The sequence below is a fragment of the Natator depressus genome, chromosome 7 (assembly GCF_965152275.1).
Source record: "Natator depressus isolate rNatDep1 chromosome 7, rNatDep2.hap1, whole genome shotgun sequence".
In the NCBI taxonomy this organism is placed as follows: domain Eukaryota; kingdom Metazoa; phylum Chordata; order Testudines; family Cheloniidae; genus Natator; species Natator depressus.
The window spans coordinates 61,841,825-61,858,236 of record NC_134240.1 but is presented as its reverse complement, the minus strand read 5'-3'; the positions used below and the strand labels follow the sequence as shown (position 1 = coordinate 61,858,236).

The 16,412-nt window shown below is 40.9% G+C and overlaps 1 protein-coding gene across 1 annotated transcript in view; it reads right to left on the bottom strand.

The window, feature by feature from the left end:
- The window catches only part of SAMD8 (sterile alpha motif domain containing 8), a 30,886-nt gene extending 15,399 nt beyond the window's left edge, over positions 1-15,487 (bottom strand). Inside the window, exons 1-2 of the mRNA XM_074958643.1 lie at positions 15,345-15,487; positions 3,017-3,606 (exon numbers count right to left, since the gene is read on the bottom strand). Of these exons, the coding sequence (XP_074814744.1) occupies positions 3,017-3,591 (575 nt within the window). The 5' untranslated portion in view covers positions 3,592-3,606; positions 15,345-15,487. The remainder of the gene's footprint in view (positions 1-3,016; positions 3,607-15,344) is intronic.
- Positions 15,488-16,412: the final 925 nt, after the last annotated feature.

Genomic DNA, 16,412 nt, shown 5'->3' with positions numbered 1-16,412 from the left:
AAAGGTAAAAAAGCAATTACTCAGACACTGACTCTGTTGTAATCCTATGACAATGCTTTGGTTGTTTCGGCTAACATTCTCCACCGTAGCCCCTCCCAACACTGTGATTACAGCGCTTCTGTCCTGGGAACAGACTCTCCCACCCAGTCTTGTCCGGACTGTCATTCTCCCTTCTTCTGTCACTCCCTTTGGTCCTCACTTGCTGAGTAACGTCTAAACTAATGTTAGGCTGTGCGGCCTTCATTCACATGGATCAGTCCGATTGCCTTGGAGGAGACTACCTGTGAAGTAGAGACTACTTTCATGAATAAAGGCTGCAGGACTGAGCCCCTCCTGATAGAGGTCAGGTCTTATTTCTGTGCACTTTATAAGAAGTCCGTAGTATAGCGCGTGTGTGAATTACTTGAAATGGAGCATTTATTCCACATTAAACTCACATGGCTGAGCAGAAACTAAGTAGCTCTAGCAGTTGCTCTCTCCGGATTTAAAGGAAACATTTACAGCATGGATGTCATTCCCCTATATTTAAGGCTGTGAGTTTGTCATGGAAGTCACGGATCCTGTGACTTTCATTGACTTTTGCAGTTTCTACTGTCCAGCACCAGCGAAGGTCCTGGGCCACGTGCCCCCAGCACCATCAAGGGTCCTGGGCTGCACCGCTCCCCTCCCTGCCCAAGCATCCGGGCCGCCCTCCCGCAGCACCTGCGGGCCCCCAGGCAACCCCCCTTCCTACCCTCCAGTTTTATTCACTAGTATTTTTCGGAAAAATCATGGACAGGTCACAGGCTGTGATTTTTTGTGTACTGTCCCTGACCTGTCTGACTTTTACTAAAAATACCTGTGACTAAAACATAGCCTTACTTATAATTAATGGCTCTCTCACTAGCACTCAGTCCACCAAGTAGTACAGGTAAGTAAGTATAACAAACCCCTCTATGCATCTACTCCAGACATTCAGCCTGGGATGTTGGGGCTAGGAGGAGTAGTGAGAGAAATAAAACTAATAAATAAGGCTTCTCTAAAAGCTTCCTATACTATTCAAAACAAGTGGGACTTTATGGTAGTACTCATGTTTAGGAAATGTGTGGGCTGTTTATCAACAGCCTTTAACCACAGCCATTTACCAGATGCAGAATCAGAATACACAGATACATGCAGGCAGAAAGCAATTCTCTCTCTTGACTAAAGGTGGAAAATGTATGACAGCTGATTGCTACAGTATGTTAATGGAACTCCAGTTAGTGATTTCTACATCAGCAAACCTGACATTCCTCATTATATCTGGCTGAGCAGTCAGCCACAAACAAAATAATTTCCAATGTAAACAATCTCTTTGAAACCTCCCTCAGCTCCTTTCAAATTCCCAGCCTAATTGTATTATTATACTTCATTATTTATGGAGTACCCCAGTTTCTACCTAGTGATAAAAGGGAGTAAAAACCATTTTGTTTAAACTGGTATAGGACAAAGGAAGTTGGAGAAATAAATTGTACATTAGCAACACAGTTTAAGCACTTTAGTGATAGCAGATGGAGACAGTTGGCGTCCTCCATATTTGCAACTTGTAAGTCTTCAGTCTCCAGTTTGAATTACAAACTTTATCCAGTTCAAAGGGTGACTGAAAATAAAAGATTATTATTTGGTTACAATAAAGCTTTTCCCAATACAGTTGCGTGGTTTGGCAGGAAGCAGTTCAGTTTCTTCATACCCAGAAAGAAAAGTGAGCTCTTAGTATCAAATACAAATAAACTGAACCTGGTATTAGCACTTAGATCGCTTTATTTCTCCAGCATGCCAGTTCATCAGTTGTCAAGGACTGTCACATCATTTTTCAGCATGCTATACACATTGCATAGCTACTTCAAAGATTATCACAAAGTGACAGAAGATTGCATAGGAGAAAATGTTTTAAAAGGCAACATTTGCCATTTACTTTAGTGCACCAAAGTGGCTGTAATCTTATTCAAGTGCTGCATGCCTCAAAGAAAGATTCAAAGAGCAAATTCTGCAATTCTGAAAAAGGAGTTGCACATATACTGAACAACAACAGCTTGTTAGCTGTGTACCTAGAACACTGGTAATGTTTGGCCCAGCTTATTTAAAGAGATTTAAAAAACAAAAACCCATCACAAAGGCTTGTCAGTCCATCCCACAATCCATATCACTGTGTTCCAGTAACACCCACAATATGCTGATACTGTTCGAACACAAAGGAATATACAATTCCTACCTCAAAGCACTTACAGTCTAAAATACAATCTCTTCTACAACCCCAGTTCAGTGCCTTGCTTCTTCTATGTACTCTTGCTCTGCTCCCAACACTGCAACACCAAATTTGTCATCAAATGCAATTTATTTACAGTCCTGTTTGGTGAAGCACCAGCACAAACTAAATTAAACTTCACAGCTAGTACACGGAATGGAAGAAAGGGCATCACAGCAGGAAAAAGCAACACAATAAGTCACCTGAAAGTGAAGCATCCCAAAGGGAACAGACTTTTAAAACATGACCAAAGCAGTACTCAGGTGGAAGAAGATCTTATACCTCAGGTTAATGGAAGTGCTATCTGCTATATGATAAATTATAGCAACTAGTGTCACTTATGAGATTTCAATGAACATGTGAGAAGGGAGTTATGATTCTTTAAAATCAATTTACTTGGAGTGTGGGAGGAAGGGACAGTCAAGTCAGGTAGTGTACACATCTTTTAAGTAACCATTTAGCTAAGGAAGTAGAACTAATCACAGCAGTTTTCCTTTAAAATCCAATTGTATAGTAGTAACAGCAGCCCTTTAAGTCAACTGCTCAATTTCTTTCTTCACAAAAGCCTTTTAAAATTATATTTTTTTAATCTCGAGAATTGGAGTACATTACAATCTAGACTGTGGGCGAATACATACAGAAGTGTTAGATATTGAAAGATTATTATGAAAAATATTGAAATTCAAAATATCTATAAAGGTATAAGAATTTTGTGATTTAACACCATCATTCTGTTTCTGAACAGGTACTTACCTGTCTAGAAATATGTCTGGTAGCGGTGGATATGTCTGCATGTCAGGTACGCGCTCATGTACTATGACCATGACAAATGACGTAAAGCCAAACACTATGAAAACATATATACAACTTAAGACTGTTTTCCAGTATTCAGGGTCCAGTCTTCGCATAGGATGTTTGTTTTTCCCATTTGTGTATTGATACTGATCAGCATTCAGGTCAGTAACTGGTCCACAGTCCCGTGGTATTTCACCATTACAAAACCAATCCGTACCTTGAAGGGAGCCAACAGAAGGAGACATTGTGCCAATGGGACTATCGCTGTTGTAACCCAATTCTTCTAAAACCTCAATATGCTGTTTCTGCAATTTGCGTATCGACAACATTAGTCTTTTGATATCCCCCAGGACTCTGATTTCCAAAGGAGGGGATCGCAAATCATATTCAGTCAGTGTCAATAATGTAATACCATCCAGTCTGTGTCTATTGCACAAAACGTCCACATAGTCGCAGAAGCCTTCTTCCTTTAGCCATTTGGCTACATTCTTAGTAGTCCAACGTCGGATGCAAAGCTGGTTGTTGCTTGCCATTTTCTTACTCTCTACCTGCCAATAAAATACATTAATTATATAATGCAGAGAGAGAAGGCTCAAATGTCCAAAAAATATTCCTGAAGAATTAATTTACATTAATTACACACATTAACCACACTGTGTACTCATAATTACTTGACTAAGAAAAGATTTTATTAAAATTATTTCCCCTCAGTATTAGGATGTAGATCCACTACTAAATGAACAGTAAACTTATTTAGAATTACTTTATAATATTCACTGATCCAACTTACTATTATGGATTCTTAAGGATTTTTTAGATTCATTTCCTGAATCCTTGAGGTATTTTGTACAATTCAAGCTATTCAAAAAAAGTTAACTAAAATCACAAAAAGAATAGACTGTACTGAGCTACTGCTAACCAGAACATAATTATTCTTTAACCACATTCCTTTATCCATTCTGTTTTCTAAAGCATAATTTAGTTCTTACATAAGGGTATCAGTATATTTGGTTTGTTTTCCAATGACAAAAACTTTTCTGTTTAGATACAGATTTCATCTCCGCACGCTTCCGCAGTGTGCAATTTGCAATCCAGGTAAAAATATAGGCAGACGGCATGCAAACTTCCCTATGCAACTTTACCATTGACTCTTCAGTCCTGACCTATAATACACTGCTATTTCAGTCCTGATCTCTCTCCTTAAGACAGTGCTATATCTAGTCATGTTCTGCTTGTGGTGTATAGAAATAGAAAATAGGATGAGTTTTAATTTATGCCCTTTTCAGAGTTGATCATAGATATCCTAAAATATATACTACTGTTAACCCACTGCACTATCTAAGCTACTTATCTTTTTCATTGTCTGCTACCTACTCCCTAAAACTCAGAGTTCCCCAATGCCTGACAGCACTGATTGAGACCCACTCCAGCTCAGTTTCCCCACAGAGATTCCAGATCACTCCTATTTCCACAAGATTGTTCTTGATATTTACTCCTCTCCCTTAAACCTGATTGAAATAGCAGTCTCATTTGAACATTTTATGGAACAGGAATGGGTATTTTTCTGTGTCAGCAACACAACATCCTGTTCAGAAAACTCTATTTTCTGTCCTGCTATGAATTGTCATTTCCAAGAAGAAACCCACAACCATTGGAGCCTCCTGTTGCAACATAAGGAAAGCTTCTGTATCAACATATTTCACTGTTTCATGACAAGATATGTACTTAATTATATACTATATAGGGCATAAGAGCAACGAGAAGGCTAAATGCCTCATGCTAACATTCTGCACGTTCAGAGTGTAAGCATATTTTAATTTATCCATTTCAACTACAGTAACATCAAAGTGACAGATGCAGCAATGTAAAACAATCATTTAACCTGTATTTTGCTATGAAACAAGCGTTACATCTAGCTCCAAAAGAATCCAAATCCTCTTTTAAAAAAAATAATGCAGTACTAGCATTAATGATATTACATAAAAGAAAATAAGATTTATGCTGTTGGGAAAATTTCCAGTATTCCCAGACAGCTTTTTGGACTGTGGAATATTACTCCAAGGAAGAGGTAGATGGTCCCAATACTTCCACTTTAACTTTTTCAAATTTAAACTTATTTGAGTAAAGATATTTACAAAGGTCATTGTAAAAAGGAGTCATTCCAGTTGCTGACAGCTCCCTCACTGCCTTTGTTCAGTATAAAGAAGTTGTAATATTTTCCATTCCAAATAACCTCACTTTTTCTATTCAATACACAGCTACTAGCAGCAGGCTGCATGATGCGGATCACTAATTCCAAATGAACTGTGACAGGATTTTTTGTTTTGTACCAAAGCATCTTGCATTAACACCTACAAATTGGTTTTCTGTCAGTCAGTAACCTGTGCTTCTGATTTTTCCTATTCAGAAATAGAGAGGCAATACAAGAGGGGGGGGGGGAGAGACTGAAGTAGCTGCTTCCAATCTCTCTTGTAATGGATACTGTACACTGCGCCAAAGGCTTAGACTCACCAAGAATTCACTCGAAAATCCACTGATTTTCCTTATCACAAAAGCAATTCCTCAGGATGAACTCAGAAAATTTTGTAGAATCCCAGAGAACTCAGTTAACAATTTTTATCAAGAATTATGACACTACACAGTAATACCTCTCCCTCTGACATTGCAGGGCAAATATCACCCCTCAAACTCCATGTAATAAAAGAGTGATTTAATAATGCTGAGCAAGCACATACCAATACATCAAAAGTCAGTACTGGCAGGGTTGTACTTGGGAAAGGTCTACATCTAAAGTACGATGCAACTGATAGGAGCTACTTACTAATTTCAAATGCATAGGAGGAGGAGGGAAAACTGAGGTAGGGAATAGGTAGATTTAAAAAACTATAAGAGTAACAAACCCTTGTGATGATGTGGAATAATCCTCCCAAGCTTTTAGCCAGTTTCAACAGTTGCAAGTTAATTTTGGTTCAATTATCTTGCCCAGTTTGTTTGAACTAAAAAGGCTCCTTCCCCCCTTTTTATTTATTATTCATATAAAGCCATTTTAACGTACACAATAAAAAGAATTCTGCTAATGTAATATAACCTACTGTGTATTGAACAAATGTTAATGAATTCAACTAGTTCAATTCATTAAGTAATTCACTGAAAGTTAATAAGCTGATTGCAAGTTAAAAAGAAGGAAAACAACCTCTTCCAGTCTATGAATAAAAATTAGGTGCAAGAGAATGAGCTCTACTAGTTCTAAAGTCTTGAAGGAATGGCAACCAGAAAAAATCTGTTCAATTCATTAGCTACACATAGTACTTCACCTGTATAACACAAATGCAAATCGTGTTTTGATAAACTCTTATATGTCTGCAACTAGCTTCTTAGTTGCTTATGGGCTACAGAGGCCTTCCATTGAGTCAGATTGTCAATAGTCACTCTGCCCTTTTGCATGCCACTTCCCCCTTTCCTCCCAATTATTCAAATAAGGACACGTACAACTGTTGAACTGTGACAAACACTTAAGGTCTGTGTGCAAAAAACAAAACAAAAACTGAATCTATTGAGTGTTACCATTCTGTGAAAATAAACAAAAAGAACAAGGAGTACTTGTGGCATCTTAGAGACTAACGAATTTATTTGGACATATGCTTTCATGGGCTAAACCCACTTCATCAGATGCATGCAGTGCATAATACACATACACACACACACACACAGAGCGAGAGAGAGAACATGAAAAAATGAGGGTTGCCATACCAACTCTAAAGAGAGAAATCAATTAAGGTGGGCTATTATCAGCAGGAGAAAAAAAAAGACTTTTGTAGTAATAATCAGGATGGCCCATTTCAAACAGTTGACAAGAAGGTGTGAGTAACAGGAGGGGGAAAATTAGCATGGGAAAATAGTTTTTAGTTTGTGTAATGACTCATCCACTCCCAGTCTTTATTCAAGCCTAATTTAATGGTGTCCAGTTTGCAAATTCCAGTTCTGCAGTTTCTTGTTGGAATCTGTTTTTGAAGTTTTTTTGTTGGAGAACTGCGACTTAGGTCTGAAATTACTATCTACCAATCTGATATATGCCATCATGTGCCAGCAATGCCTCTCTGCCATGTACCTTGGCCAAACCAGACAGTCTCTACACAAAAGAATAAATGGATACAAATCAGACGTCAAGAATTATAACATTCAAAAACCAGTCGGAGAACACTTCAACCTCCCTGGACACTCAATTTCAGACCTAAAAGTCGCAATTCTCCAACAAAAAAACTTCTAAAACAGATTCCAACAAGAAACTGCAGAATTGGAATTTGCAAACTGGACACCATTACATTAGGCTCGAATAAAGACTGGGAGTGGATGAGTCATTACACAAACTAAAAACTATTTCCCCATGCTAATTTTCCCCCCTACTGTTACTCACACTTTCTTGTCAACAGTTTGAAATGGGCCATCCTGATTATCACTACAAAAGTTTTTTTTCCTCTTGCTAATAGCCCACCTTAATTGATTACTCTCTTTAGAGTTGGTATGTCAACCCCACTTTTTCCATGTTCTCTGTGTATATCTTCCTACTGTATTATCCACTGCATGCATCTGATGAAGTGGGTTTAGCCCATGAAAGATTATGCCCAAATAAATTTGTTAGTCTCTAAGGTGCAATGTCGAGGATCCTGTTGTATGTGCTTGTGTGACAGCAGAAGAAGGGAATGTCTTCCTTACAGAAACAATTGATACACCAGGAAATGCACACACAGCAGAATACTTACAAGTAGCAGCAGTAAAAGCTATAACAAACTGTGAAAAAAATTCAAAGGTCTAGTCGCAGCTTGGTCAGACAATGCTGCAAATGTATTCAAGATGAGAAGAAATGATTTAGAAGGGAGTCCCAAGCTAACATACGGTTGCAGTGCTCATTTGATGCTCCTCCTAGCCAAAGGCCTCAGTGCTCCAGAAATAAAGGCTAATGTTGAAATTACAAAAGACTTCTGCACCAACCACTTTGCAGCAGCTGCTTTGAAAAAAGTTGGAGGAATCAAGCTAACTCTCCCACAAGACGCGCGATGGAACTCAGTAGTGGACTGTTTTGAGCACTTTATCAAGAACTGGCCTAATTTAATGGCAGTTTGTGAACAGAATCATGAAAAAAAAAATAGATGGCACTGTCACAGCCAAAGTTCTCAACATTGGGCTTAAGAGAAATGTTGAACACATGTAGCCTTGAACAAAAGGCAGGGAAATAGCGGTTTTATTGCTGACGCCATTAAAATTTGGAAGGAACTGAGTGAGATCTTAAAAAGAGAAATATGCAATGACAGAGTTAAATTACAAGCATTAAAAAAAACAAACAGGTCAAACTATCTCCAGCTCATTTTCTTGCAAATATTCTCAATACTTGGTAGCAGGGTCAAACCTTAACTGCTGAAGAAGAGGAGTTGGCTATGACATGGACATCCAGCAATCATCCCTCCATAATGCCAACTATAATAAACTTCAGAACTAACGGTGAGCCATTCAAGAAATATGTTTGCTGATGACGTTTTAAAGAAAGTCACACCAGTGAACTGGTGGAAGTCATTAAGCACTTGGATTCAGAGACTGTTGCAGTGATAATCTCACTTAACAGCAGTAGCTTCTTCTTTCGGTACAGAAAGAATTCATTCCAAATTGATAAATCCTTTGGGATCTGAAAAAGCAGGAAAGCTTGTTTTTCTTTTCCAGATTATGAACAAAAAGGAAAAAGAAGGTGAAGACGACTGAGTTAGTTGCAGAACCCAATATTTTAAGTTTCTCATGTTGACCTGGCTGACAGTCGATTTAATTTTTTTGTTTTTTTAAATTTCATTTAACTATTTTAGTTAAAAAAAACAAACCTGATTTTAAAAAACTTGAATGTTTCACTACATTCAAAAGTTAATATGCTTGTTTTGGTATAATATTATATGTTCGCTGTTGGAGAAAAAATCCAGAATACACAACATTGTTGTTTTAGTTAAATAAAACAAACAATTTAAAATGTCTGTCAGGTGATGTTCTCCTCTTAATACAACATGGCAAGAAAATCCTCCCAATATTAATGATTAACCTGTTGAACTGGAGATAGGTCACCTCCCAATGACTTCATAAATATCTGCTTCAGTTACCTTTGGTAAATGAAATAATCAAACAATCATTCATTTTCTGATATAGCTGTAAAACTAATCTGAAAAGTTTTCAAAATAAATCACTTTAAAAATGTATGGTGTGTACCTTCTAAAAATGAAACCTACATCTGTGTCTGAGTTGTGAAGAATATGTATTAAGGTTGTAACAACCAATAAGAAGGCACTTTTATGTAGAAATCATGATTAAATCGAGTCTTCCTGACTAGTGATTTAAATCAAATCCATCCTGCTTATTATACTTATTAAAATAAAAAGGAGAAGACAGACTTCCAAGAAGTGTATCCCATGTCCACAGTATTACTAAACACTTACATTGCGTAAGTGCCCAGAGACTTGGGAATCTTTCACTGGGTGCTGTACACCACAAACGCGCACGCGCACGCACACACACACACACCCACACACCTGACGCTTTAAAATTATACTAGAAGGATTAGAAGTATTAGGCTTCCATATTTGTTTTATTATATTAACCACTGAAAGGCTATCAAGAACAACAGGTTTACGGAATCTTCCCCACATGTAGGTACAAAATAAAGTATCCTTTAAGTTCCATATCCTACTAGTTTATCAAGTTTCCCATGAGCATCTTTCCATTCTAGATAAAATAACTTTGGCCCCAATCTTGACAGCTGATCTGTATGGACAGACTTCTGTATGCTTGCAGAGGTATGTTAACATCAGTTGGGCTCTAAGGGATGCAAGGGCCCACCTAAACAGATCAATTTGAAGGTTTTCACCTTTTCTAAACTAAAAAAATCATTTCTAGCAGAGCATCATCATCATGTCAACTGTTTGGTACTAAGAATGTAAAAAAACCTAAATCAGTACTCAAGAGTAAGACTATTTGCGTTTATAATATGCCTGGTCTTCAAAGCCCTTTATCAGTTGTGGCCCCAATCTTGAAAAGGTTTACATATCCGAGTCCCACCGACATCCATGGAACTACTCAAGAGCATAAAGTCAAGCATGTGTGTAAATCTTTGCAGAACTGGGGCCTAATGATCAATCTTAATACCCTCATGAGATGAGCAGGTCTACCATCAACAAAAACATCAGCATTAACCACCACCAACAGTATGCCCTCTAATAAAAACGTTCACACGTCACATTTTTAAAATAAAGAACATGGTGGCCCAACCACCTGATAAGTTTATCACTTATTTCACAATTTTGCTCATACTGCAATGAAACAAAATGGGAAAAGGCAGAGTAACCTTCAATATGAGAAAGCCATAGGAAGCTTCATTCCTTATTAAAAGAAACAAAAAAACAAAAAAAAAACCTAAGAACTTGATCTTGCAAAGTGATCCAGGGGGACTGTATAGGAATAGGTTCTGCCTATGCACATCACTTTGTTGGACTGGGACCTAAATTAGGAGCTACAATTAAATATGGAAAAGCTGTATTTAAATAAGTGTCATGATTGTGACACAGAAGGACTTGCTGCTCTTAAGTCAAACCCCACAAAATGACCCAACAATTTATATTAAGGATCATCAGTATTAACCGACTCCTCACTTCCACTGGTTTGTGTCAAATCCCCAGAAAAATAAAAACGACTGACGTTACCGTTTATGGATACTGATAACTATAGTTAGTTCCCAGAGAGAATACAAAGACTCCAAGCTAATTAAACATGGAGAACAGTTTATTTTTTAAAACTGCCTATTCTATACTGAGCAAAATGAAGCAATTCCTTTGGAGTTGTTCCCTGTTAGTAGGAAGATATATATTGACTACCATAACTACTTGAGTAACCAAAGTGCAGATTTTTAAGACTCAGTTATAACTGTACTTATTCCTGTAAATGTAACTTTGGTGCTTCACTGGGGCTAATTATTTTGTTATGTATCATGGTTATCCGGTGCAGAAGATGCCATCTTTCAGAGAAGTAGAACAGAGATCCTAACAACTTATGGCTATGGCTAAGATTGCGTCATGGATATTTTTAGTAAAAGTCATGGACAGGTCACAGGCAATAAAGAAAAATTCATGGAAGCCCTGCGTGGCCAGTTGGGAACTCCAGGGCCCTCACCACCCATGGGTACTTGGACCCCCCAGTCCTCTCCACCCAGGCTGGGAGTTGCTGGAGTCCCCCTGCCACCACTGGTGGCTGCAGGGAGCTGTTGGGTATCCTCATCCCCGCAGCTCCCAGCCACCACAGAAGGCAGCGGGACACTGCAACTCCCAGCTGCTGCAGGCTGAAGTCACGGAGGTCTTTGAAAGTCATGGACGCTGTGACTTCCATGACCTCCGTGACAAAACTGTAGCCTTACTTATGGCCAAAGATCACATGGCTTACAGCATCCCTTGACTGCAAGTGCATGGGGTTCAATCGTGCAGTCCTTAGTGCAGGGTCATGGCCTACATACGTAAAAGAATTTCAGGATCAGATTAAGATTTATGAATTTCACATAGTACTGCCAATAATAATTATGAATTGAGAAAGAACTGCCACATGAAGGAACTCTGATATGAATGTCGGCATGTAAACAAAAAGACACTGGTCTGTATCAAATAAGAAAGTTTGTCACACCCAAATGCAAAGGATCCTTTAAAAGTCTGAAAAAAAGGTAAATTGAACTGAGTGCATATAAAGGAAAGAACTTGGTTAGAAGCCCAGGCAAATGTAATATTCATCCATTCATTCTGCCAGGACCTAAATGGACAGGTCTAAGGGATTATATATGCTTATGAGGACAAATAAAAGATCTACCTGTAACTTATGGACAAACAGGATCAGCAGCGTTTACATCTGGTTTTTGAACAGGTTTTAAGAAGTTGTCTGAAAGTCAGAAGACCATTCACTATATATTCAGGCTCTACATAAGAAAATGGAAGTTTACGTTTTTCAGTTTAATATCCTATGCTTTTTAAAAGATAACACACACAGAATTCCATCATGTAGAACTACAGTGAGCCATAACAACAAGGAGTCCTTGTGGCACCTTAGAGACTAACAAATGTATTTGGGCATAAGCTTCCATGGGCTAAAACCCACTTCATCAGATGCATGGAGTGGAACATACAGTAGGGAGGGATAAATACACAGCATATGAAAAGATAGCGCTGACCCCCCACTTAGTAAGGCAACTCCTAAGGAGCCAATTCAATTAAGGTGGAAGTGGGCTATTCTCAACAGTTGAAAAGAAGGGGTGGAAATCACTTTTGTAGTGCTAATGAGGCCAATGTAAACAAGGTGGCCCATTTCAAACAGTTGACAAGAAGGTGTGAATATCAGCAGGGCAAAAATTAGTTTTTGTAGTGTTTTGTTTTGAAGTGTTCTCCGACTGGTTTTGGAATGTTATAATTCCTGATGTCAGATGTGTGTCCATTTATTCTTTTGCGTAGAGACTGGCTGGTTTGGCCAATGTATATGGCAGAGGGGCATTGCTGCCACATGATGGCTTATATCACATTGGTAGAGGTGCAGGTGAATGAGCCCCTGATGGTGTGGCTCATGTGGTTAGGTCCTATCATGGTGCCCCTTGAATAGATATATGGGCACAGTTGGCACCAGCATTGGCACAGTGAGCCATGTGGGGATTATCAAAAGGGTTGGGACCTTTAGATTCAGAGCACAGACTCTAGTACTTGAGCTCATGGAGTAATGGGTACCAGGAACAGGCCGTTATCCTCCATGTGGACCAGCCTCTATAGGGTAATGAGACTTTGCCAGGGTGCTTCACAGCTATTTGCTAAACCGCAGAAGAAATTTTGAGACTCTGGAATCTTGGGTTGAATTCCAGGTTCTGGAAGGGAGTGTGCTCTAGTTACATAACCATGAATCCTCCTTCCCTGGCCCCACCTTCTGTTTCTATTCTCTCTTTTCACCCTGGCACCTACCTCCAGATCATATCCCCAGTTCCTGTCCCCTTCCCGCCTCCATTTCTCCTCTGCTCCTATTCCCCCCTTCCTCCTCCTGGGTCCTGCCTCTGTCCCCTCTCATCTTTTGTTCCCCTCTCCAGCTCTGTATGCTCTTCTCCCTGCTTTGCTCCTGCCCCCAGTACTCCTCTTCCTACCTCCTTTCCATGTTCTTCTTCTGGAGTCCGTCTGCTTCCTCCTCTACATTTCTGGGAACTGGGGGGGGGGGGGGGGGGAAGAGTTGTATTAATGAGAGCACAGGAGGCTCCTTATTCTCAGTTCTTGTGCTTGGCAGTACAGCAGGCCCTGGCTACTGTGAGGAGCAAGGCTAGGAAAAGCTCTGCTCAGCCCTTGCCACCCTGGGGTGGAGCATGGCTGACACACTGTGGGGTAGTGCATGTGCCATCCAGCAGCACAAAGGAGCTCTGTGGGGATGGAGTACACTCAGTGCAGATGGAATCGTCCGAGAATTTAGCTGACAGCTTTAAATAAATCTGAGTATGAGCGAAGTGCTGTTTTTCTGAAGTTTATCAGTAAGTGTCATGCAGAAAACCCTAAGAAAGTGACTTAACATAACTATTTGTAAAACCATAAAACAGGGAGATGAAACACATTAATGTTCCCTCTCCCCATTGCCTTTTCTTCCATTTGTTTACAAAGCTGGGGAGGGAAGGAGAAAAAGCTACTTTTAAAATATGATTTCAAGAGTCAGTAGATTAAGATGCTTGTACATTACTTCAGAGGAAATCCAAATCCTCCATTTAATTACCAAACCACAACAGCATAGGCAGCATTAGTGCAAGCTTCTCCACAGTGCCTTGCTATTCAAACATGACCTTCACGTGGAAGTACCAACCTGTTACAATTTTTGAACTTTCTCCTAAGTATGTGAAATGGAACCCCAATTGCTATCAACTACCATAGAGTTTTGAGTAAAAACTGGACCACCACATTGTCACAATAATTATTCATGCTCATGCAAACAGTGACATCCTTATGTTACCAAAGTTATACTTTATTTTCTTTAGAAATATTTTGATATAAAGAAGTCTGGTGACAGAATAAAATCAAGTTAGGTCAGTTCTCCTTGTAGACTATAAGAGTCCTACTAATCAGAACATCTTAAACGTATGCTAACGTTTGACAGTTGACTGCATGTATGTAGAACGTAGACCAGTTTATTAAAGATTTTGCCACTGCTGGAAAATTTTGATATGTACCACAGGAAAGATTTTTCCTCCTTACCTTGGTTAATATCAAAAAACTTGCACAAAATAATTTAAAATAAAATGAACATGACAAGTCACCAAAACCTGGCAACATGTAAAGCTAAGACTGCCATGGCAACCTTCCCCTTGTACACAAAGCAACATAAGTTGCAAATAACTTGTGCAACTAATGTGCAATTTCCTAGAGAGAAAATAAAAAAAATAAATAAAAAACTTTTTTAACAAGTTTGCGTCAAGACTTCAGTGTTACACAAGATTTGGTTTCAAGGTCAGAATTTCATTGCATACTAATTGCAGCCAGTTTGTTCGTTGGTGTATCTATAGCATCTCCTGGACCTTATTCACAATAGAGCAATTATCCAGGTTGATCTGCATGCAAAGGCAGCAACAAAAAGTGCAACAGACTGACAAACCTCAACACAATTTTAGAGCGTATCCTAAAATAGGCACATTCCAAAACACAGGTTTTATATAAAACTATTGTGCCATTTTTAATAAATATACAATATATAGCCATACATGGTAAACAGAGAAATAACTTTTTGGGGTTTTTTTAATTTTGTAATTATTTTCCAAGCGTCTTGTTCCCAGGGTCATCGTATTGAGCAATGAGAACTATAATATTACATCACCAAGTCTATATCATCGCTCCGCTGCAGAGCGGGGAAGTACCAGATGTTAAACTGATACGCGACAATCTCAGCCAGAGCAGCACCCAGCCAGCGAACCGTGACCACATCGCTCCCAGAGGCGGGGCTCACACGGAGACTAAGGGGCCAAGCGCTGAGCGGCTGGGGGGGAAACGTGGCTTGTACAGGACATTAGTCAACACAGAGACGCCTCCCCCGCCCCCAGCACAGAGCGCTTCTGAGCAGCAGGCATCTACCATACACCGGGCAGGAGATGGAGGCGAGAGATCAGCCCCCCAGGGATGGGGTAACCGATTCGGGAAAGGGGTCTGATACTCCCCCCCAGCGCAAAGCCCCCTCCCCAGCCCGTTCCTCCCCCCCCGCCCCCAGCGGCCCCGGGCCTTACCTCCCCGCAGGACCGAGCGCGCTACCCGGCGTTGGAGGGGAGTCCGCTCCCGAGCGGCTGGTTGCCCCATCACACGGGCGGAAGGGCCGCCAGCGAAGACCAGGCAGCCCCGCCCCCGGCCCGAGCGGAAGGGGCGGGACCTGGCGAGAGGGGCGGTGCTGGGGCTCCTACAGGTTCCTGTGAAAGGCAGGGCGCAGCGACGGTTTCCGCCCTATCAGCAGCGCCGGGGGCGGGGCCGTGCTGGCCCTGCGTGGAGGGGGCTGTGCCAGGAAGCACACCGCAAGCGGAGGGGGCGGGACCGGAGGGGGGAGCTGGCCCATTGCCCCGCCCCCCATCGCTCATTACCCCGCAGAGGGTTGTGGGCAGGCCGCCCTCAGACAGCCATGGCAGCCTGAGGCCCAGGACCCTTCATGAGCCAGCCCGTAGGGCACCCCCATCACTGGCACTTACCCCCTGGGGCAAGGCAAACCCAGGGCACAGTCATGCCCCATCCCTAAGGACCCCACCACGCTCTGTACTACCAAGGCCTAGCCTAATGCCAACCCGTGTCCCTGTGCTCTGCCAAACAATTCCCCACACTGGCCCCTGCCTACAGGATTCATCTTCACTTCCTGTCCTAAAACACTGCCCAGTCACATCCCTCTGTACCCCTGAGCACGGCCACCTTCGCCCTCAGAGGTGGCTGCCTCTGGTGAGGGGGATTAGCTGCCTAGCAGTTTGGTATGAAAGGTGGTCGCTGGAGGGACACGTTTATTACTACTTGAAGCGACATCAGCCTTCATGAGAAACTGCGGCCTTATGCTATGGCACTGAAGCTAGGGTGCCAGACGGGAGTTAAAGTAACCCCCATTGGCCCTTTCGTTAAAAACTTATCCTATTGGTCTAGCTGAACAAAACAGCCTTGAAATTAGAGTCCAGTAGTTCAAGAAGGCTGTGGTTCACTACTCATTGTAGAAGTGGAGCTGTCAAGTAACCCAGACTTCTTCACAACCCCTTTGTTGGGGACACTGGGGCATGGCCACTAGGTAACTCGAGGGGATGTAAGACCACGAGTGTCGATGAAGCCCC